Below are 21,805 nucleotides of genomic sequence, written 5' to 3'. Positions count from 1 at the left end.
TGCTGCAAAAATATAGCTGCCTCTGCTGTCAAGGCTGGGGAGAAAATCAACTCCATACAGCCAAGTAGTGAAAGTAGTAGTTCCCAGTGTTTCTCACCTTCTGGAATTAAATCTCCAATCATAAGAGGCAGCAGCCTTAGAAGGCACCACATCTGTGCTGCTGTTTGTCTCATGGACCCATCAGGGTTTTTAAGATCCTGAGGTTTGATTGCAGATGGCTTGTTGTGACTATCAGAAAAACCATAGTCAAAGCTTGTCAGTCTATTATTCAGCTGATCAAGTGTCAAGACTTTTTGTTCAATCAAAGAATTGAGAACAAGTTTGGTTTCATAACCTCCAACCCCTTCCAGAATGTCATGCATGACATCTGGAGTTACATTGTCAGTAACGTGATAGAACTGCAGTTTATTGAGTGAACACTCTCTTTTGATGCCAGTTTCAGTTGGGTTATTCTGAAGCAGATCAGAGTGATAGTTAACCCTGTTGCGCATTACTGACAGATCCTCAACTGTTTGTCCTCTCAAAACCTCTCTTTGTACCCGACACCATCGACACACAGTTTTCCCTGAGAAGCTTTCAGTGTAGCCTAGAATGCCATTAAGACCCAAGTTATCCCCACAAACCTGTGCAACTCCTGCTTTGACAGTGCCCTTAAAATGTTTTGTGACAACCTGTATTCCTTCCAATTCCAGATCTTTAATGTCAGACACAATTGGATCTAAGACAGCATTGATTCCATATGTTTTTACATCGTCTGTCTTGTACACTGCCAACAAGAAGTGAGAGTTTAGGCTGGAAAGATACTCAGGATGCAAGCATTTAAGAGTAAAATAAATAAAACCTAGCTTGTGAACTGAGGTTTTTGATCCAAGTGGATTGACCATCTCACAATCATCATTGTAAATGACAAGAGGAATGGACAACTCTTTAGAAAAGAGTTCATTTGTTTTGAAGATTGTGCCATCTTTAAAATCTGCAAGACCTGTGCTTTCTTGATTTTGCCACTCAAAGATTTTCTCCATTGTTCCTGGACTTTCTAAAACCTGCTTCAGCAAAGGCTTTAGAGGAACACGCTGAAAAGTGTCTCGGACTGCCACTTGTCTAACAGTCCCCGTCAATGTGTCTCTCTGTTGAGTGTATGAAAAGCCAGGCAGAGGTACTTCCTCTGGCTGCACAAAGCATCCAGACTGAGTAAAATACTGCATTTGTCTGTACTCTGACTCAAATCCCTGAAATGGTTGAGCCGCACACGCAAAATGTTCTAAGAGTTTCTGGGCCCCAGGACTCTCGCTGTGGCCTATCTCTCTTAAAAAAGAGACGGTGTTTCTCTGTAGAGATCCAACAACATCACTGATAAGGCTGGATGTGTGATCTACCACAAAATTAACAGTACTCAACGTCTGGGAGGAATTTGACCTTAATTTAGCTAAAAACAAAGCTACTCTGTCTTGTATATTTTCTTCCTCTAACTCATCAAATTGTTCTTCAGCAATTTCATCACAGTCCTCATCACACTGCTCAACAGCATCTAAAACTGAATTTGATAAATTATCAGGCTCAACCAAAGGGGTTTCCCCCATTTCATTTCCAATGTCATTAACATGCTCCAGTAGGTGTCTTCTAAATGATCTAATAATACTGAATGTGCGATGACATCCAGCTTGAGCACACTGAAAGTAACTAGATGTAGAAAATACATGATGTACAACCCTCAAATGTGAAAATAAAGCTCTGATATTAGGCCCCAAAGACCTTTTGCATTTAAAGCAGATGAACCCCATGCCTTCTACACCTAATACCTTGTACTTACATCAAGTGCATTCTTCAGGTACTTCTTGAATTTTAAACGAAGTCCAATAATGGGGATAAGAGAGGTCAGTGTGACATCATCTAAAAGAAGGAGGGTTTCTTGATCAATCTTCTCAGCTGTAAGAGAAAAAAAATATGCGGAACATAAGTATTTTGATGGAGATGATGAAACATCATTTTATAATGTATGGATACAATTTTGTGGGCTTCAAATTTTGGGATGCCATTCACTGCCATTATAATGATGGATTATCCAGGACATTTTTTGGTCCCACTTTATATTAGGTGGCCTTAACTACTATGCACTTACATAAAAAAAAAAGTACAATGTACTTATTGTGTTCATATTGTATTGTAAAACACTTTGGCTGATATTGAGGTGAGATACGGGTAAAGTTAGGAACATGTGTGGTGGTATGGGTAAGTTTAAGGGTAAAGTTAGGAACAGGTGTGGTGGTATGGGTAAGTTTAAGGGTAAAGTTATGGACAGGTGTGGTGGTATGGGTAAGTTTAAGGGTAAAGTTAGGAACAGGTGTGGTGGTATGGTAAGTTTAAGGGTAAAGTTAGGGACAGGTGTGGTGGTATGGGTAAGTTTAAGGGTAAAGTTAGGGACAGGTGTGGTGGTATGGGTAAGTTTAAGGGTAGGGTTAGGTGTAAGGGACGTGTCAACAGTGTAATTATAAATGTAAGTACAATGAAAAAACATGCATGTACACAATAAGTGCATTGAATTAAATTATTAATTTAAATGTTAGTACATAGTAGTTAAGGCCAACTAATATAAAGTGGGTCCTATTTTTTATTATAACACCGATTGTATTCATCTGAAAGAAGAATGTATACACCTAGGATGGCTTGAGGGTAAGTAAATCATGGGGTAATTTGCATTTTTGGTTGAACTAACCCTTTAAGGACATTTCAAGGGAACGGCAAAGCGCTGCCGTTACCAACTGGTTTTCATTCACTCAATTTCAGCTCAAATGCAATGCCCGACATTATCGACTCTGGGTTATTTCAGACGGTTATATTCTTTTTAGATAGGCTATTTCTTTTTCAAAATCATTGATGATATTAATAATGCTGCAGTGTTATTTTGTTCTCATGTTTTTTAATGAAAGTTGTTTTTCGGTATGGCTTCGAAAACGCGCAGTGATGTCTGTAATCACTTTGATCACGAAAAATAAAATTAAGTGCAAAATGTGCATCGCTAATCAGTCATATACATAACATTATAATGAGAACAAGATTGCTTGTGGTGCTAATGACACAGCCTACGGCGCAAATTACATGACAAAAAAATTTAAAAATTGAAAATCTGCTCAATTTCATTTAATCAAAATTTATTGTTTCTGATGTCACAATTTAGCAAAAGTAAAATTGAAAAAAGGGGAGAAAATGGAAAATATCCATTGATGTAACCGAAAAACTAAAAGATGAACGTCTGGTTTCAATTTTTTATTTTTGCATTTGCATTGTATAATCTGAAAAATTAATTGTTAAGGTTACACGGACCGTGATGCATCATGAAACATTTTAAAATCTAATTGTTACCCTCAGAATTGTAATCGAATCGTGAGGCAAGTGAAGATTCAAACCTTTTCTAAAAATACGCTTGTTTGAACAGCAGATTTGATCAATTCAACAGAAAAGTAAATTTGTAATTTCTACACAAATTTTTCAGTTTTAAAGTGTGCAAGTGGCTTACGATTACAATGAACCCTGTAAAATATTACTACATACCTTCAAATGTGGGAATTAACTCTTCAAGATTCCATTCTCTTAGTTTAGTTTTCACATATTCGTCCATCTAAGATAAAATAACAGATAAAATACATTTTATGACTAAATTATGTATCCCAATTACAGAGTGGCAAGGCAAAATTGGCGGTCATGATGCTAGTTAACATTATTGAACTAGGCAACTGTAGTCAGGTTTATAGAACTGAAAACATGTAAAACGTCTCATTGCTCTTTAATAAAATCAGGGTCGATGATATCAAATATACAAGGCTTAACAGAGTTGAAATTAGAAGTGGGAAAATGAGACAGAACAGTTAGCTGGATTTAACACTTTTCTGCGTCAAAGCAGCATTTGGCAAAAAAAAAAAATTATTTATGAAATAAACAACATAATTTAACAAGTACAACAGTAACAAAAAAGTCTTAGGCTACTGTTTTGCATTTATTTTTCAATGTCCTTCGATGCACTTTCCAGTCATTTCAGAAAGATCACAGTGCTTGCTGCCTTTACATTCTCTAAAACAAAAATTAATGTCAGTCAAAAGGCATTTTATTATCACAGAAAACTTGAGAAAAGCTCTTATCTCCAACTTATCCCGGGAGTGGCACGGACAAAATGGCGGTCGAGGTAACGTAAAAAAAAATTAAAAAGGTAAAAATGTAAGTATAGTGAATAGTATGCTCATATTAAATTAATAATATCTACTGTTACTATTATACAGTTAAACGAAAGCAGAGCGGAAAATTTGTGAAGTATGTTCTGACAGAAGACCAAGCTAACGTTAGCAAAGTAAGTTAAACTTCACCGAATCAAACCCGTAGCTAATACAGCAAATCATATATAATAAAGTTAACATATTCAGAAGCAAAAATTAACAATTAACAATAACAATTAACTTTTAAAAATGGACTTACAACTTTTCCCTTCCTAAGGCCAGCGTCGCGATGACAGTGTGGCGCACTTTCTTCCTAACGTAGTCCACTGAGCAGAGCAGAGCGTATGAGGCGCAGCGCGGCTGTCATTCGGCCGTGAGGTTAATCTCAATTGAGCTGAGAGCGTAAAACTGTGTTTATACAGTAAAATCGTTAGAGAAATATTGAATATGTAAGGGATAATGTATAGCGAGGCGGTTGTTATAGCGAATAACAACCCCGACAGGCTGAACGGGACAAAATATTGATTTAAAAAGGAGTTTATTGATTTAAAAGCTTCCGCTAAAGAAAATAGTCCGTTCCGCATCCATAGCAACGTTCTGTTTTTCATGGCAACGGCGTGTTATACTGCAGCGGTCTGTTATCAAGAAATCAAACAGACCGTCTTCTACATTGGTATTCAACCAAGCCATGTAATAAATGTTGATAACAGACTCTATTAACAGAATTTTTGGAAATAAGACAGAAAACCAATAAAAAGCGGCAGTTAAGACTTGAGGCAAAAACCGCGAATATTTCCATATAAGCTCTTTTCTGACTTTTCCACCTTCCACGAAATCTCAAAATACTCTTGGATAAAAACCAATTGATAACTACTTGAAATTTGTATATTTACTCACCATAAATTGCATACACGTCTTTTCTTTGCTTCCACCTGAAGGCGCTAAGAAAATGGCGGCTTCTCCGACTGGTGTCGTCCGTGTTGTTGCGTGACGTGCGTGCTCTCTTTCACGTCCGCGTTCCCAACCCAGCACCGCTGGGTTACAGATAAAGAACGATTTTCAACCCAAATTGGGTTACATCAACCCAGCATCAGTCTCAACCCAGCGTTTGGGTTGAAAAAACAACCCAGCATTTTTTAGAGTGTATAATTTGGCAACAGACTGTAAAGATGATGATACACGGGGCAACTTTTTTGAGCAATGTTCCTTGGGCACTTTCCCATTGAGAATGGGCAAAATCGGGATACTTCGGTGGGCCCTCCCCTGTGTCTCACCTGTTTGCCCGTTGACGGCAACATTGCCCAGCAACAATGCTCAAAAAGTTACCCCGTATATCATCACCTTAAATGTATGATTTTTTCTTTAGTTGCGATGCATTACGGTTTGATGAAGAGACAGTGGTTTATTTGGATAGATTGGATTGCTCTATTGCAGTGTGGAGCGGCTCCCTGTGGTGACACATTAATATACACCCTAAACATTCCAATTGTCCTACTTTTTAATGACTGTAGTTGTGTAAGAAATTATAACGGGCATTGTTTTTATCATCTTATTTTTAATAAGTTTACAGTAGTAAAAAGAACATACATGCGTAGAAAATATTTTTAAATGCTAAAATACCAATATTCTGCTTGTAAGATTTTTTTTCCCGATCTTTCTGCAGTTGACGTATTTTTTCCCCACATAATATTTAAAGAGAAATGGTTTTGTCCTCAACAGTTGATTTAATACATTGAACAATCCTCAATAGAAGACACGCCCTTCGCGTATGTCGTCATCACAGGAGCCGCTTCGGGCTCGCGGGATCGAGGATTTCTGTCATACGATACGGCCCGTGATATTTTGACAAAATATTCAACTGTACGAATGATCATTCACATTGCAATTGTTATTCAGCTAACTTCGGCGATCCATCGGTGAGTCTTTATCATTGTTCATCACGCTGTTTGTCAGAGCAGGGATGTCAGCTGATGATCATGTTTTCATCGCCTCTCATCATTTCCTAAAGCCTTTTATCTGGATGCTTCAGAAACTCTCTGACACTAAACCACACATAGTGCATTTTATTCAGCAGGGATGATTATTTTGCCCATAGGGAGATATATGATCGGCCTAGTGAGTTGAGCAATAATGGCCTGTAGCGCTACATCAGTGCAAGTTAGATACAGTTCCTCGTAGCTTTTTAAATTGATGATTGAGTCGGCAGAGGTACTAGCTTGTGAATTGGGCTCAAACCTGTGTTACACTGTTGCTATTGTTGTGAAGGATGTCATGCAATGCTTATATTGCATATGTAAACATGAGGGGCTGTGAGATGTATCTGGGCTCATTCAGTCAGTGGATAGACTGGCCTGGACAATACAGTAGCAAATGATTTCACTATTACAAGCAAACACATAATAATGAAACGTCATCTCATTGAATTTGAATGAATGTGCATTGTTTGGATTATTTTCCATTGAATAGTAAAGGTATTACTGTATGCACCAGGGGTGAGTGAAGACACCTGCACACTTGTTCTGTTTCATAATAATAATGTTGGCAGTTGCCCTTCAATGGTGTTTTACAAAGGGGTCTCGTTCCAGAGAGACCAAATGAAAGTGTACATAGATAGGTTTTAAAGTGCTTTAGTTTGGTGTGGAGAAGTTTTGTTCATTTGTGGATACATACGTGTACAACAACCAGAACTTTATTTAAAGTTTTTTGGTCACATGCTCAATGTGATTGAAGTTAAAGGAATAGTTCAAGTTCACCTAAACGAAAATTCTGTCATTGTTCCAAACCTGTATGACTTTCTTTTGTGGAACACAAAAGAAGATATTTTGATCAATGTTGTTAACCAAACCGGTTGGTGACCATTGTCTTCAAAAAAAAAAACAAGAAAAAAAAAAAGAAAGAAAAGAAAACTTTTCTAAAATTGCTCATTTTATGTTCTAAAGATGAAAGAAAATGGTTTGGAATGACTTGTAGGCGAGTAAATTATGACAAATTTCATTTTGATGAACGTCATGATTTTGTTTCAACGCCAAACAAGATATTGCAATAAAGGAGTATTACAATAGAGGCTGCATACAACATTAAATGTGTACAGTATATGCATTATACACAGTGCTGATACTTTAGTTTGAGTATATGTTTTCATTTTTACCATTCACCCAGGTGTTTTTCTAAAATAATAATAATAATAAAAAAGTGGTCAAGCATACACCTTGTGTAAATACTTTGCTCTTCAGGCTTTGCCATGCTGTACCAATTCTTGTCTCTCTCTATCCCTCAGGGGGGCGGGGTGAGTGAGGGCTGCTGTGAGGATTCCCAAACTGTGGGGCAGTCACACACTCAATGGTGTCTCCCACAATGAAGGCGTTGGTGGATGCAGTTTGGGCAGTGTGGAGCATCGGGGCCTCAATTTATGACTACATCCACACCAGTGCCATGGAAGAGCGCATTCACTCACTGGAGAGTGTTATAACCATCCACCAGTGTGTCATCGGCCTTCTGTCGGCTGCACTTGTGGCTCTCTTCACCTACATTCTGCTAAGGAAGAACTGACTCAGGACTTGTCAAGCCAGAGACACTACAGCAGTGAATGTTGGTGTCGAGCTATGTCTGCTCACCTTAAAGGGATTTTAACATGTCTGACTTTTACCCAATTGATAACCTACTAAACTTTAGTTAATCCTAACTCATTAAAATTTTGCTGCTTATTATCAGTTGCTGCGATTCCGAGTAATCTGGTAAACCAAAACAGGCGTGTTTCTTGATAAAAAAAAAATAGGCTTTCACCATGGATTCCCATTATGGATTTTAAAGGTTGTTCATGGCTACCACAGAGGAAAGGATTCAGAGATGCTACCCGACCATGGTTTCTCTACACAAGCTTGGTGAAAGCTGAACAAACACAACAACCAGTGGATTAGCAGGCTTTTCAACCTGTTTGCTGCCATCTTCAATGGAGTCAGCTTTTGTGTCTAGCTTACTTTTAAACACTCAGCTTTTGCCAATGGCAAATTGTTACTGTTAACCTATAATATCTCATACAGCTTATTTCTCAGCTCCATGGTAATTTATTAGTAAAAATCAGTGACATCGCTTAAACTCTCGATTTCACAACTTGAAGTGTCCTTAATCACTAAAGAAAGGTTGATGTAGTTAACTTGACAATTTTATCAGTGTATTAACTACTACTACTTGTCATGCTTAAGGAGTTTTTACTTTATTTTAGATGTGAAATCAGTTAATGCTACGCCATTGTGTTTTATAGATTTAACTTTTTTTTTCTGAAGAGATACTTGTTACACTTGCTCTGTAATAGCAAAAAGAATGTCTAGCTTTATAATGCAAAAAATTGATGCTACCTACAGGCTACAACATTTCACCACAGTTATGTTTTTTGTATAGAACTTTTGTTTTATTTGGTGTGCTGGTGTAAGCTAGGGTTTGCCAAAATACAACAAAGAATTTATTTAACGTTTAAAGACAATAACAGTGTCATAATAAAATGTTTATTTCTGGGACAACATGGAAAGATCAAATGCTAGCATGGAACTTCAATGTTTTCAACAATTAGGCTTTTCAAAGGGAAACTCCTGAGGCTATCAGTCTTGGAAACTCCTGAGGCTATCTGTGTGCTCCAAATATGATCAACACAGACACGTTAAAGATTCATGCTGGTTTTAAATGTTCCCGGTCTGCAGCAGTGTGTATTTTGTGGTAAAACGCTCAACACTTTCACCCTCCAGGGTTTTAACAGCCCTCCAGTGGAGCTTCCCACAGTTCTCTGGGTTTCCATGCCTAGCTAACTCTTCCTTGATGTAGTCCATCCACAGATCTAAAACATCAAATAGTTGTTGTTGCTCAGTGTAATATACTAAAGTATGAAAGAGAGTTGCCTCTTTAAAGGATAAAAAGCACTGAATCACACTCACCTTCATCAGAGGAGCCGAACTCCCGAAGTGCTCGCTCATAGTAATCTCTCAGATTACTCATCTTTGGTGTCACCTGAGAGAATAATACAGATCAGCAATACACTGTATGTGTTTAAATACAAGTCTACTGGTTAATAGGAATTTGATACCCGTCGCCGGGTGCTACATCACTTTTACCTGCTCTTTCTCGATCTGAATCATCATCAGGAAGAATGCCTTAGTGAAGGGTCTGTGTTCATGTAAACTGAAACCCAAGAAGTAAAAGAAGGGGTTGTTTTCAAATGGCTTATTTCTCATTTGTAGATATACAGTGGGCTCCAAAAGCCTAAAACCATACTGAAAATAATGTTTCAGGATTTGATTATGCTTTTCCTCATTTATAAGTTGCTTTTTTACCCAGAGGTATGGTATCTGCTAAATTAATTTCAAACAAAGGAGTAAAAGCAATAAAGGGAATACGGCATGTCAATATAAAATAGAAATATTTAAAATGCAGATGAAAATAATTCTATTGAATTTAAAATTCCATTAAAACAATGTAAAATATAAGCATTTTTACTTAAGGCCTTAGCCTTTAGTGTCCCACTGTATATACAGAAAGAAATAACCTTAGAGCACATTTGATGTGTACCTTGTGAATGTTTTTCTAGCCCTTTTGTAACTACCAGTTTTGTATGACCAATCAAGGTATTTTTCCTTCATGGCAGCTGACACTGCAGGTACTGGGGACAGTAGGCCTTTCTGCAAGTATAGAATCAGGAGCAATTTAATTACATTTGATATATTAACACTGTGAACTGCATTAGAACTCAAATTCAACATGTAATGAGGACAACAACAAAAAAAGTGAGAAATGATCAGAATGCCTTTATAGTCACCATCATCGACCGATCTTGGGTGAGTTTTAATGTTAACTTGTTTTTTTTATGTCATGTCCCACCTGAAAAAAGGTCTCCGTTTCCTCTGATGTCTGTGAGGTCATGCTCCAATCTGCCTGCAGCTGCCATAATGCCAGACTTTCCTGTAGAACACATTATACAATCATTAAATATAAAAGAGATATCATTGGGTACACAGTTAAAATATTTGTAGGTTTAAATGAAAAACATTCAACATTTTAGGATTTTGAAAAAAGACAGTAAGGAATTAAATCAAATACAAATTTACAATTACTTATTTAGCAGACACTTTTATCCAAAGTTTTATGATAAATGAGAAACCAAGCAATTCATCTTGAGGAGGCAATAACACAAGTACCACCAACAATAAACAAAGTCTTCTGCTTACAGAAGAGGCAAGTTTTTAAATGCTTTTATCATTTTGTAAGGGATTTGACTATTAATATATGAAATTTTGTGACACTGACCCATTTGTACAAAAATTTAAATTTCCTCAATGTTCCAATGTACAATGCTTATAATATAATTTATGCAAATAAGAGCATTTGCACTACTGCTACAAGTCTTTTTGGACCCCCACCGTATTATATTACATTACACGATAGTGATGACTTCCCTCACTACTCTCAATCTTAAAACCTCTAATTCTGCAAGAAACTGATAAAAACCATTTTGTTTGGACAAAACAAAACACCAAGACATGAAGGAATGAGAAATAAAACCGGGTAATTGTGCATGCTGATATTACTCTATAGCCTCATGTTCCCATGTGGTTGGATAACGGCCTCTTTGTGGGGTTATGTAACTAAAGGCTTCATAATCCTGCACACACGGCTACTTCTCACTAGCTGGTTGACGAAAGAGCGCAGAGGACAAATGAATGTGCAAACCCGAGTTATCCTAGCAGAGGATGACTCTCATCACTTGACTGAAGTTATATATAGGCATTGCAGTAGCTCAAACAGAGAATGGTGCTAGTCCACACCAAGTTTAAGAGTTCAATTCCCAGGGAATGCATTAACTGATAAAATGCATGCATTAAATGCAATTTGAGTCACTTTGAATAAAATCCCAATGGATAAATGTAACTATAGTATTGTTATCCAATTACAATAAAAAAATTTGTAAAGAAAAATCACTAAGTTCACTTATTAAAGTCGACTAATTAGGGCAAATCTGCTGTTGCAGGAAGATGTCCCACTTAGAGGCAGCTGTGGCACAACTGCTACCTTGGGATTCACGTGTTTCAGGGCTTCCTGGAATAGATGTCCCGCCTCTGCGCTCTCCAGATGGACCAATGTCTGGAGGCTGAAGCTCCACATCTCTACTGATTGGCTGAAGCGCTGAGTGGCTGTGATGGCGATCTGGGTAGCAGATACTGTATCCCCTGATGACAGCAGGACCTGTAGCTGTTTTTTGAGGGGATGGAAGTGGCCTATATTAATACAGCAGCACCATTTGAACAAACTGCTGCATGCTGCGTAAGACATGTAAGGTGAAGGTGTTTCAGTGAGATGCCAATGTTAAGTGTACATTACCCAGTTCTTGTAGTAAGTCTCTTGCAAAAGCTTGGCATCATGAGCACTCTGTAAGACTTGGAGTAATCGTTCCTTTCTCTGAAAAGTTGAAGTCACACAGTTCAGTAAGGCACTTAACCAGAAAACAATAAATCAACAAATACCTAGACCACTGTTGTCTAAGAACGCAAGAAGAAGGTTAGTATTAGTAACAGGAGACCAATAACAACATTTCTTAATGTTTTTTATTGCTTACTGGTTGTTGATGTATTATAAAGTATTAACATGCAATTTCATCAAAAACAAGATTAAAAATAATCTTCTATTATAAATTATTCAAAAGCCCTGTTTACACCTGGTGTTAAGATGTTTTGGTCGATCGGATCACAATTGGACGACGCTAAATACAGGTATAAATGGGGTCTAAAACGTTTTGAGCTCGGCCCCTTTTGACCACTTCAAGAGGTTGCGGATTGCTTTTGTAGTGGAGAGGCTCGAATAGTAGTGTGGCCGAATGCGTTCGAACAGCCTACTGACCTAATGTGCAAACAGTATGGGAGGGCGCTAGCCTGATGGGATTTAAAATTTGGCTGGAGACCAAAGTTTGGTTTGAAGATGAAAACGTACCAAGCACAGCGTTCGGCATGGTCTTGCGGCTGCCAGAGCAGAAACAAAAGCTACTGCTCTCCATATGTTCTTCTGTTTTCTCCGGTCATGTTCATATGTAAATTGCGTGAGCTTATTTTTTCCATTAGATTGAAAGATCTGAACCCAGACATAGACCCTCCTCTCGAAGAAATCAGGACAGAAGTGGTTGAAAGTGGACAAAAGAGACAGATTAAAATACCAGATGTAAATGGGTATGTCTCCCTTGTCTACTTGTGATCCGATAGACCAAAACGCATCTTGATACCAGGTGTAAACAGGGCCAAAGAATGGCTCATATTCATTCACCTCAAACTGAGCTAATCATCAGAACCCCTGTAAAGGTTTTGGCCATTTTCCTGAGACACAGGAATGCACAAATTTCAAGAATGATGGGTAAGAATTTGTAGTATTGGTTAGTGTTTACCCTGATATACCCAACTGATAAAGTTCTCGATGTGAACCTGTAGGGGTAATGACTTCATATTCACATTGTAAATTTCACTTTATTCCACAGTGTCCTTCCTTGTTACACATTACATGTAGTTACTGTAGAAATAACTATAAATTATGCATAATTACAAGCAACTGACCCTAATCCAACCCCTAAGTACATGTAGTTAATTATTATTACTCAGTACTTAATTGTATAATTACACTGTAACACGGACACCTTAAAATAAGTGTAACCAACATCAAACTTCAATCAAACAGCCCAAATCAAGAAAATCCATGCTATTCTAATCAACATTATACAAATCTCACACTGCGACACCCCGATAAAACACCAGGATCATTACCTTTTCCTTGAGTTCAGTGACATTTGTCTTCCTCTTATATCTCTCAAGACAGAACTTGACATAGCATGTCCACATGGCCTCTACAAAAAGAAATTGCACATCAGTAGGCAAATTATGTACAGCTAGAACCATGAGAATCCACTCATTTCCACCAATGAATTCTAACTTAATATTTTTAGATGCAAACACTGAACATGTGTCTGAAGTAAGTGTTACATCATGACACCTGTATTAAGGCTCTTCAGAGCCTCCTCATAAACGGCACAGCAGCGATCTTCTCTGCGGTCTGTATCGGAAGCTCTTCCTTTCGCAGACTGGAGCTCCGGGGCTCCAGCAGCATGCAGCTCACGCTTAGCCATGAAATCCCACATCAGGCAGTCATCATTATACTTACTCTGTAGACTGAAATCAAACATCACCTTTTCTGACTTGAACTTACTGCAAACGGAATTTGAAAATACTGGTTTCAGAGTACATTTTTCAGGATTTACAACAGTTCCTATAGCGTTAATTGTTGCGGATTAATCAGCAAAAACGATAAATTAGTCAACCTCTAATTAAGATGATCATGTAAAAACTAAGACATGAAAGAGAAAAAAGTAAGAAATGAATCTACGTGAAATAGCAGAAAAAAAGGGAATAGACTCTACTCTTGCAGGATGGTGTCATGTAGCTCTTTTGTGAAGTCAAAGATGGCAGCGATCTGTAGCAGGGACAAGATGAATTCAGCCCCTGACGAGACAAGACAGATAACCTTACAGCACTCAACTAATACAACAGTTGAGTTGAACAGCTCAGTGGAAATTCATCTGACCTTTAATTTTTTGTGTAGAATCTCTGTATACCACCTCAGCCAGTTTTCCACTCAAGATTTCCGGAGAGAATTTATATTCCCCCTAAATTGAGAAAATAAGGGTTTTGTTATTTATTTTTTTAAATTGCATTTTACCCAAAGGCTCACATCTTCACCTATTAACCCACCACATCTATTTTAGCTTGTTCCAACTCCTGCTGCTGTTTCCTCAATTTCTCAGCATGCATGAGCTCCATCCGAAAATACTGCACACACACACACACACATTAATACTGATTATTGCATGAACAGCTTATAGTGTGGACCTTTTATAACTCAATGTTTTATTAGTTTACCCAGGCTAATTCAAAGAGAAATGCTAGTGTCTCCTCACCTCCTGATAGACTTTCTTATTCTCTGGGTGAAAGCGCAGGGCACGGAGGAAGAGATGTCGAGCGCTCTCTGAAGAGTTCCTGTCCTCCATCTCACACTTAGCAGCCATTATCCACAGAGCTGCAATAATTATGAAATTACATTATTCCTAGCCATCGGTTTGAAATTGTATACACCTCTAAAGTAAATGAATATTAGGGCTGTGCAATGATTAATCGCATCCAAAATAAAAGTGTGTCTTTACATAATATATGTGTATACTGTGCATTATTATTTTGTATATATAAATACACACACACACACGTAAATATTTAAGAAATATTTGCATGTATATACTTATATAAATATTTTATATATAAATAATACATTTTAATAACACACATGCATGTGTGTGAATTTAATATATACAAAATAATTATTCACAGTACTACACACATATATTATGTAAACACAAACTTCTATTTTGGATGCGATTCATCGTTGCACAGCCCTAATGAATATGCATACTTGACACACAGACAGCCTCACATAAAAATACATACGAGTATGGTTCCATAGAGCAGTCGGAGTAATATAATTTTCTATAGCAATGAAAATAAATCCACTAAAGGTTTACCTGGTTTGTCTGGATGGATAGCTAACATAGATGACAAAACCTTGCTGAGCTGAGTCTTTGTGCCCTGTTTGAAAGATGAGGAGCAAGATTATGATTTTTTTTTTAAACCTAATGACAAACATAATATAACATCATCATACCCCATTAACATAGATTTGTTGGTTTTTCATTAGTTTAATAACAAAATCACATACCCATTTCTTATTAAAAGCAACCTGAGAAAGCCAGAGCTGCACGTCTTCCTACAGGAAAAGCATTTATTCAATCAAAAATTGAACATCACTTTACAGCACCTAAAGTGAGGTTATCGTTTTAAATTGTCCAACCTGCCATTTTGTGGTAGCCCTTCTGAAAACATTGTTTATGCGATGAATGATGGGATACTCAATTTCTTCACGTTTAAAATGGTAACCAATTCTCTGTAAGTGTAAACACAACGGTACAGTTCAGTTAAAGTACAGTATAGGGCAGGGGTTATGAACTTTGGCCCCCGAGGTCCACTTTCCTGCAGAGTTTAGCTCCAACCTGGATCAAACTCATCTACCTGTAACATTCTACTAATCCTGAAGATCTTGATAAGCTTGATCAGATGTGTTTGATTAGGGCTGGAGCTAAAACCTACAGGAAAGAGGACCGCGAGGGCCAGAGTTGAGAACCCCTGGTTTAGTGTAACATAGGTCTTTATTACTAAAAACAAATTGATTTTACAATTAATGGAAACCAAAGCTCTACTCACCGCCCGCCTCTTCTTGATGAGCTCTAGGACGTTTATTTCATACTGATGAAGAACAAAAATCAAACCAGCCAATTATAAGTCATTGTCATATATCAAGTTATTTGGACCCTGCTGCTGCTTAGAATGGTTATTTGCAAAGTCCAACCAACCCTGATGTAGATAACTAATATGTTTACTGATTATTTGTGTGATTCACAAAATAAATCAAACAGCTTTTTAATCATACAGACCTGTACGTATGTAATAAAGTCATCTTTACTCTGAACTGCCCGGTGCAGCTTGTATTCAAGAGCAGTAGATCTTTTCAACATAGACCTGAAACAAAGGTCTTGTTTGAGGAAACTGTTTGTTTCAGAGAAGAACAAATTTTTTTCTGTTAGTGTGTTTACTGTGATACTCACTTGACTTCTTTATTCGTGAACAAACCGACTCTCTCCAGCTGTTCAAGCGCAGGTATTTTGTCCTCTAATCGTTGTTGTACAATGTCAGCCATTTCTAAAGGTTGTGAGGGAAATCTACACAAAATGTGTAAGATATTAAGAGTTTTAGTAGAATAACGAAAACTGACCAACTTCACATCACATCACATCACGACACATGTGTGGACGGGAAGTTGTATGCGCTACATCCGGTTGCTCATCAGAAAAAAACTCCGACGAGAATTCTGCACACGAATGATGGATCCTCCGTTTTATTTTTTAAAAGCGCGGCGTTTTAGGGAAACATTATAATTTAGAGCGTTAATAATTAAATCTATTTTCCGTCTTTGCGCAGGTTCGTGGAGTGGCGAGGGACAAAAGCTGTCAACTGTTTTTCACTCTATCATTTGATTCAAATGTTGCACACAATCATTATGTTGGTACATATTTTTGTTATTTTTATTTGAAATGATAATGTACAATATACGATTAACTAAAGCTCTCGATATGTTTGATTCTGCCCCGAATCGTGTCTCTTCGCAAAACCAAAACATTCTTGGCGGCAATTTGTCTCCTCTACCAATCTTAATCCCGCGTCTGTCAAGATCAGTCAGCCCAATAGAAAACCTCGAATTCACCAGCCGACGTCTCTGATTGGCTGCCACATTGCAGTAGGCCGGTTCTCGCGGCTCTTTCCTCAAGGGCTCGGGCGATACAGTAGTACCGATGTCCATCAGCTGGTAGGATTTTCACATCCAAAATAAATGCAATTTTGGTCGTAAATAACAAATATTTAATAAACCTTAACGTTTATCTAAAACGGAAAGTGAACGGCCGTCTATATGGCTGGATAACCTGGTGTTATTTAACTGTGTTTTTGTCGCCGCGAAGGACCGCAAGCTAACGTGCTAATTTTCATCTGTTGAGGATCAGTGACCAGACTGAGGACGCACATCAATACAATATTTACAAGTCATATGTTTTACTCATATGAGTCATATTGAAACACGTAGTAGTCAGAGAGACTGGTAACCACCGGTATCTGATGTTTAGGTGATGGTAGAGAGCTGGTTAAAGGAGCTAGGGCGGCTGTCTGTCATTAATGTGCAGATATTAATTTCGCCTGGTGCTGTTTTTGTGTAAAGTTCCGGTTAGTTGTTAGTTTTTGATGGCTCCTCAGAAATACTCGGCTCAGGTGATGAACTGTAAAGCCAATGGTGCTGTATACACGTCCTCTGGCGTGAGCTCACTCAAGAAGCCCAAGATGGAGCAACTGCAGGCCGACCATGAGCTCTTCCTGCAGGCCTTTGAGAGTGAGTCCACGTCCGTCTCATTTAACTAGCACACAAAGTTCAACTATTATCTATTCATGAAGGCCTCTGAGAAAATACATTAACAGACTCGCATCTGTCAAAACACTTGATCATGACAAATTGCTCTGTTATTAGATACGTGGATGAGCCCTTAGGTTTATCTTTGTGATGTCTTAAGGGTTTGTACATGAGGAAACATTTTATAACTATCTCTAATAACAAGTAATAACTGATTTTGATGGCAGCTACTTAAACCCCTCCAGGTTATTGTAGATGAAGGTTGGAAAAATGAGAGGCACAATATGTCACTTTACAGAATAAACTTTAAAATAAAACAATTTAAATAATTGTTAATAGTTTTGCATTTCCCCTTCAGAGCCTACTCAAATTTACAGATTCCTTCGAACAAGGAACTTAATAGCTGTAAGTATGCCTTTATAAGTTAATCAAAAGCCTTAACACTGAATTTACATTAACAGTAAAGTTGATTCTGGTTGTACTTGGTTTTATTAAATTTTTCTTGCTCTTTCACAGCCGATATTACTTCACAGGACCCTTTCCTTTATGTCTCATAGAAACTCACGAACAAATGCCAAAAGGTGGGTCCTCTCAATGTTTTAATAATGGTTACCAATAATGGTTACCCAAATATCTGCTTTGCTTAGCTCTCTTAAAGTGTGTTTATTGAATTAACTGGTCTTTTTTTCTTCAGGAAAGCATTTAAAGTGGATGACTTGCTGTCCAGTGTGGAGAGAATGAAAGGGGAGCCAGAGTCTCAGAGGTATTGGTTTTCTACTGATGTTTTGCAAGCTGTCTACAAAAGTGTAAGAAATCCTAAAGGCTGGAATACACTACACAACTTTTAAAACTTTTTGTAAATGGTTACAGAGAAAAACTGGAGAGAATATATATATATTTTTTTTCACTAAACAACTGAGGATCACACACTACCAGTCGTTCCGAACACAACAAAGTAATGCGGAAACTTGTGCTTCATTGCTACGAGACACATGACAAATGTAAACAATATGTTTTTCAAAACTGGCTCAAAATATCAAACATGTTTGATTTCCTCTGACTGGATGGAATCATAAGCCGCTTTTCCACCCTCGGGCCGAACAGTTCTCATTGCGCAACTGTTCCATTCCGTGCCGATCTGGGCCAGCCGGTACTGTTACGGTTTCATTTTCCACTGTGGGGCTGATAACGGCCGCTCTATGGAATGTAATACAAAAGCGTCAGTCATTACCTTGGTAACGCAAGAGTTTACGATGTGAGATGTAAATAGCAACTGCGTTATAGTGGATCATCAGATATTTCTTTTAATTTTATTATTCATTTGTGTTTACGTCGCTCAAATAGAGCGCTTAGCCAGCTACAGAGAAACTGGTAGCCAGGCAACAGACAAGTGACCAATTCTGAGTTGCGATGTCACTTCACAGATTCTACCAGCACGGTTAGCCAACCCTGCCAAGAATTTCAGGCTGAGAACGGTTTGTAATCGTGCCGTACTAGGCTCAAGTGGAAACACAACTTGAACCGTTCCTTACCGTTCTTAGAACCATTCGGCCCGACAGCTGTAAAAGCAGCTATAGTCTGAATATATTAAAAAATGCCCATAATACATTTAGCAATTTTCTGCTAAATCTGTCAACACCAACTGCCCAAATTTGCCGACTGGTTCTGACTTTAAAGGGGTAGTTCACCCAAAAATAAAAATTCTGTCATTAATTACTCACCCTCATGTTGTTCCAAACCCGTAAGACCTTCTTTCATCTTCGGACCACAATTTAAGATATTTTTGATGAAATCCGATGGCTAAGGGGGGGCTCCATTGACAGCTATTTAACGCTTTTAAGGCCCAGAAAGGTTGGAAAGACGTCCATGTGACTACAGTGGTTCAACCTTTATTTCATGAAGCGACGAGAATACATTTTGTGCGCCAAAATAACGACTTTATTCAACAATTTCTTCTCTTCCGTATCAATCTCCGTGGTCACGAGAGCACCACAACGCATGCGTGTGTGTGATGACGCAGAAGCTGGCGTTCTGACATTTGACCAGGAAATGCAGGTCTGTGTTTACTAGCAGAGAAAGACACATGCTCAACATAAAACAGTTCATAATTATGTCTGCAGATTTCGACAGAGAGGATGAATTGCATTTTTTTTGGAGAGCTAGTGGTGTAGATGTCATCAGTGCCAAGCGATGCCTACTGAACAGGAGTGTGTGTGCTGCATCCATCAAAGCAGCTTTACAGAGATAAACGTATAATTTAAGGTAACAGAGATTGTTTTGGCTTTATAGTGGTTCTTTAATAAAGTTATTTTCCAGCTAAAGTTAGTTTTGATTGATTCGCTTCCGTCGCAACGATCATTTGTTATTAAATTTGGGGCCGCTAAGACGACACCATTCTCTCTACCCAGACTTTAATCGCGAACCTGTGAGAAACGCTGATGGCGGTCACATGCGCATTAAGAATTGGTTCTATAGTTATGTGCGTTTGAATATATGTACGCAGGTTTGTAATTCCCTACAAACCAAGCCTAAACAAAGTACTGGTGTTTCCTTATAATTTTTGATACAGATTTTTATTTTATTTTATCAATTCGGGGTAGATATGCGAATTGAGTTTCCCGACAATGCTTTATCTGTAGAGTGGTAAAGGGATCCTCCATAGGGAGAGACTAGTTGGCACTTCAGCACTGCGTTGGATCGGGTCCAGGCGAAGGTCCTTCATCAGATCTGGATACGGCCTGGATCCGGCAGGCTGCGGGAAAACCTCGGGATAAACAAAGACACAAAAATTAGCGTTGATGCCATTCCTCTTATGATGTAACGAGTACATCAGGATTTATGGGAAGTGTTCCCGGTTCCAGCTAACCTAATCTATGCAGCCTAACATTAAATTATAGAAGTCTATAATGTATTATGTGAATGCTAGGTCAAAGAGATGTGTCTTTAGTCTAGCTTTGAACTGACAGAGTGTGTCTGCTTCCCGGACAATGTTAGGAAGACTGTTCCAAAGTTTTGGTGCTAAATAGGAGAAGGATCAACTGCCAGCAGTCGATTTTGATATTCTAGGTATTATCAACTGGCCGGAATTTTGAGATCGCAATAGACGTGAAGGACTATAATGCGTTAAGAGCTCGCTCAAGTACTGCGGAGCTAAACCATTTAGTGCTTTGTAAGTGATCAGCAATATTTTAAAATTGATGCGATGTTTAATAGGGATTTTTGAGTCTATTTAAAAGAATGTTGTGGTCGATAGTGTCAAATGCAGCACTAAGATCGAGTAACACTAATAGAGAGACACAACCACGATCAGATGATAAGAGCAAATCATTTGTGACTCTAACGAGAGCAGTCTCAGTACTATGGTACGGTCTAAATCCTGACCGAAAATCCTCGCAGATATCATTTCTTTCAAGAAAGGAACACAGTTGTGAAGACACTGCTTTTTCTAGTATCTTAGACAGAAAAGGTAGATTCGAGATTGGCCTGTAATTGACTAATTCTGTAGGATCAAATTGCGTTTTTTTAACAAGCGGTTTAATCATAGCCAGCTTAAAGGTTTTTGGTACGTATCCTAGAGACAAAGATGAATTAATGATATTAAGAAGAGGATCTATGACCTCTGGAAGTATTTCTTTCAGTAGCTTAGTCGGTATAGGGTCTAACATACATGTTGTAGATTTAGGTGATTTAAAGCCCATGTTGCAGGTTAGAGTACCCAGTAAGCCAATGTATAGAAAAATAATGTAGGAACTAGATTTAAATATAAACATATACTTATAAAACGCTATTTAGGCTTCTGGAGTCGTTTTTGTGAGAAATTTTTACTTCCGCATTTGAAAATCGCTTAAACCGCCGAACCTGAAGTGACGTGACATGAGGTAGAGCGGTCAAAGTAAATCAACTAGCGAATAGGAAAGCAATGGATCGCAATGACAGCTCGGAAAGCTGGGGGAATTGTAGCCTAAATGTTTACTCGTATGATATATATATAATTCATATATAATTTATATATATGATGATATCATATAATTATGAGCCTGATATGAAGCCAAGTGAGCAGGACAGGCCAGGGTTAGACAGAACAACGGTGAGTTGTGGTGTGAGGAGAACAGGGCGAGAGAACAGTGTTAGCTTATAGATGTATTCACGTTAGCCGACGATATGTATAACACTATGCTCAGATCACAATACTGTACAGATTATTATCATCATGTATCAGGCAATAGCAAAGCTAGTACTTAGACCCTTACCTGCATGTGTTGTGTGTGTCAGCCATTAGGAGACAGTTTCCAGAGGAAGAGGGACTTTATAAAGGCTTTGAATTGACCCATTTGGTGACGATGAATAAAAAAAATGATCACAATCACAACTGTCTTACTGTATAAAAACTTTATATGTAGAAACAGCCAACACAAACATTAAAGTCGGTTTGTACAGATTGAAAATGAATTATAGAACATAATATATTATATTTATAATAATAATAATAATAGTGTCGGCTGCAGACTAATAACAAACACATAAAT

The 21,805-nt window shown here is 38.0% G+C and overlaps 2 protein-coding genes across 6 annotated transcripts in view; one reads left to right on the top strand and one right to left on the bottom strand.

Moving 5' to 3' along the window:
* Positions 1-8,691: 8,691 nt before the first annotated feature.
* utp6 (UTP6 small subunit processome component) lies at positions 8,692-16,556 on the bottom strand. Of its 2 annotated transcripts, none has more exons than XM_081381299.1 (19): positions 15,931-16,556; positions 15,760-15,844; positions 15,530-15,571; positions 15,120-15,212; positions 14,988-15,035; positions 14,794-14,857; positions 14,179-14,297; positions 13,973-14,050; positions 13,806-13,887; positions 13,642-13,723; positions 13,218-13,429; positions 12,992-13,071; positions 11,568-11,645; positions 11,259-11,438; positions 10,071-10,151; positions 9,762-9,871; positions 9,308-9,374; positions 9,131-9,203; positions 8,692-9,033 (listed from the first exon to the last, which is right to left on the bottom strand). In XM_081381299.1, the coding sequence occupies exons 1-19, from the start codon at positions 16,020-16,022 to the stop codon at positions 8,879-8,881; spliced, it is 1,821 nt and encodes a 606-aa protein (XP_081237425.1). In that variant the 5' UTR covers positions 16,023-16,556; the 3' UTR covers positions 8,692-8,878. The 2 variants fall into 2 exon arrangements, with proteins under 2 accessions (XP_081237425.1, XP_081237426.1); XM_081381300.1 differs by having other exon boundaries at positions 13,218-13,393.
* Positions 16,557-16,597: 41 nt separating this feature from the next.
* The window catches only part of suz12b (SUZ12 polycomb repressive complex 2 subunit b), a 32,581-nt gene continuing 27,373 nt past the window's right edge, over positions 16,598-21,805 (top strand). Inside the window, exons 1-4 of one of the 4 annotated variants that reach the window (XM_081381071.1) lie at positions 16,598-17,261; positions 17,638-17,684; positions 17,796-17,860; positions 17,974-18,042. In XM_081381071.1, the coding sequence (XP_081237197.1) occupies positions 17,117-17,261; positions 17,638-17,684; positions 17,796-17,860; positions 17,974-18,042 (326 nt within the window). In that variant the 5' untranslated portion in view covers positions 16,598-17,116. Of the gene's footprint in view, positions 17,262-17,618; positions 17,685-17,795; positions 17,861-17,973; positions 18,086-21,805 lie in introns of all 4 variants that reach the window. The other 3 variants (XM_081381073.1, XR_014031239.1, XM_081381072.1) reach the window with 3 other exon arrangements.

The sequence above is a fragment of the Scardinius erythrophthalmus genome (assembly GCF_964197995.2).
Source record: "Scardinius erythrophthalmus genome assembly, chromosome: 12".
NCBI lineage: Eukaryota > Metazoa > Chordata > Actinopteri > Cypriniformes > Leuciscidae > Scardinius > Scardinius erythrophthalmus.
This window is presented reverse-complemented; position numbering and strand designations above follow the sequence as displayed.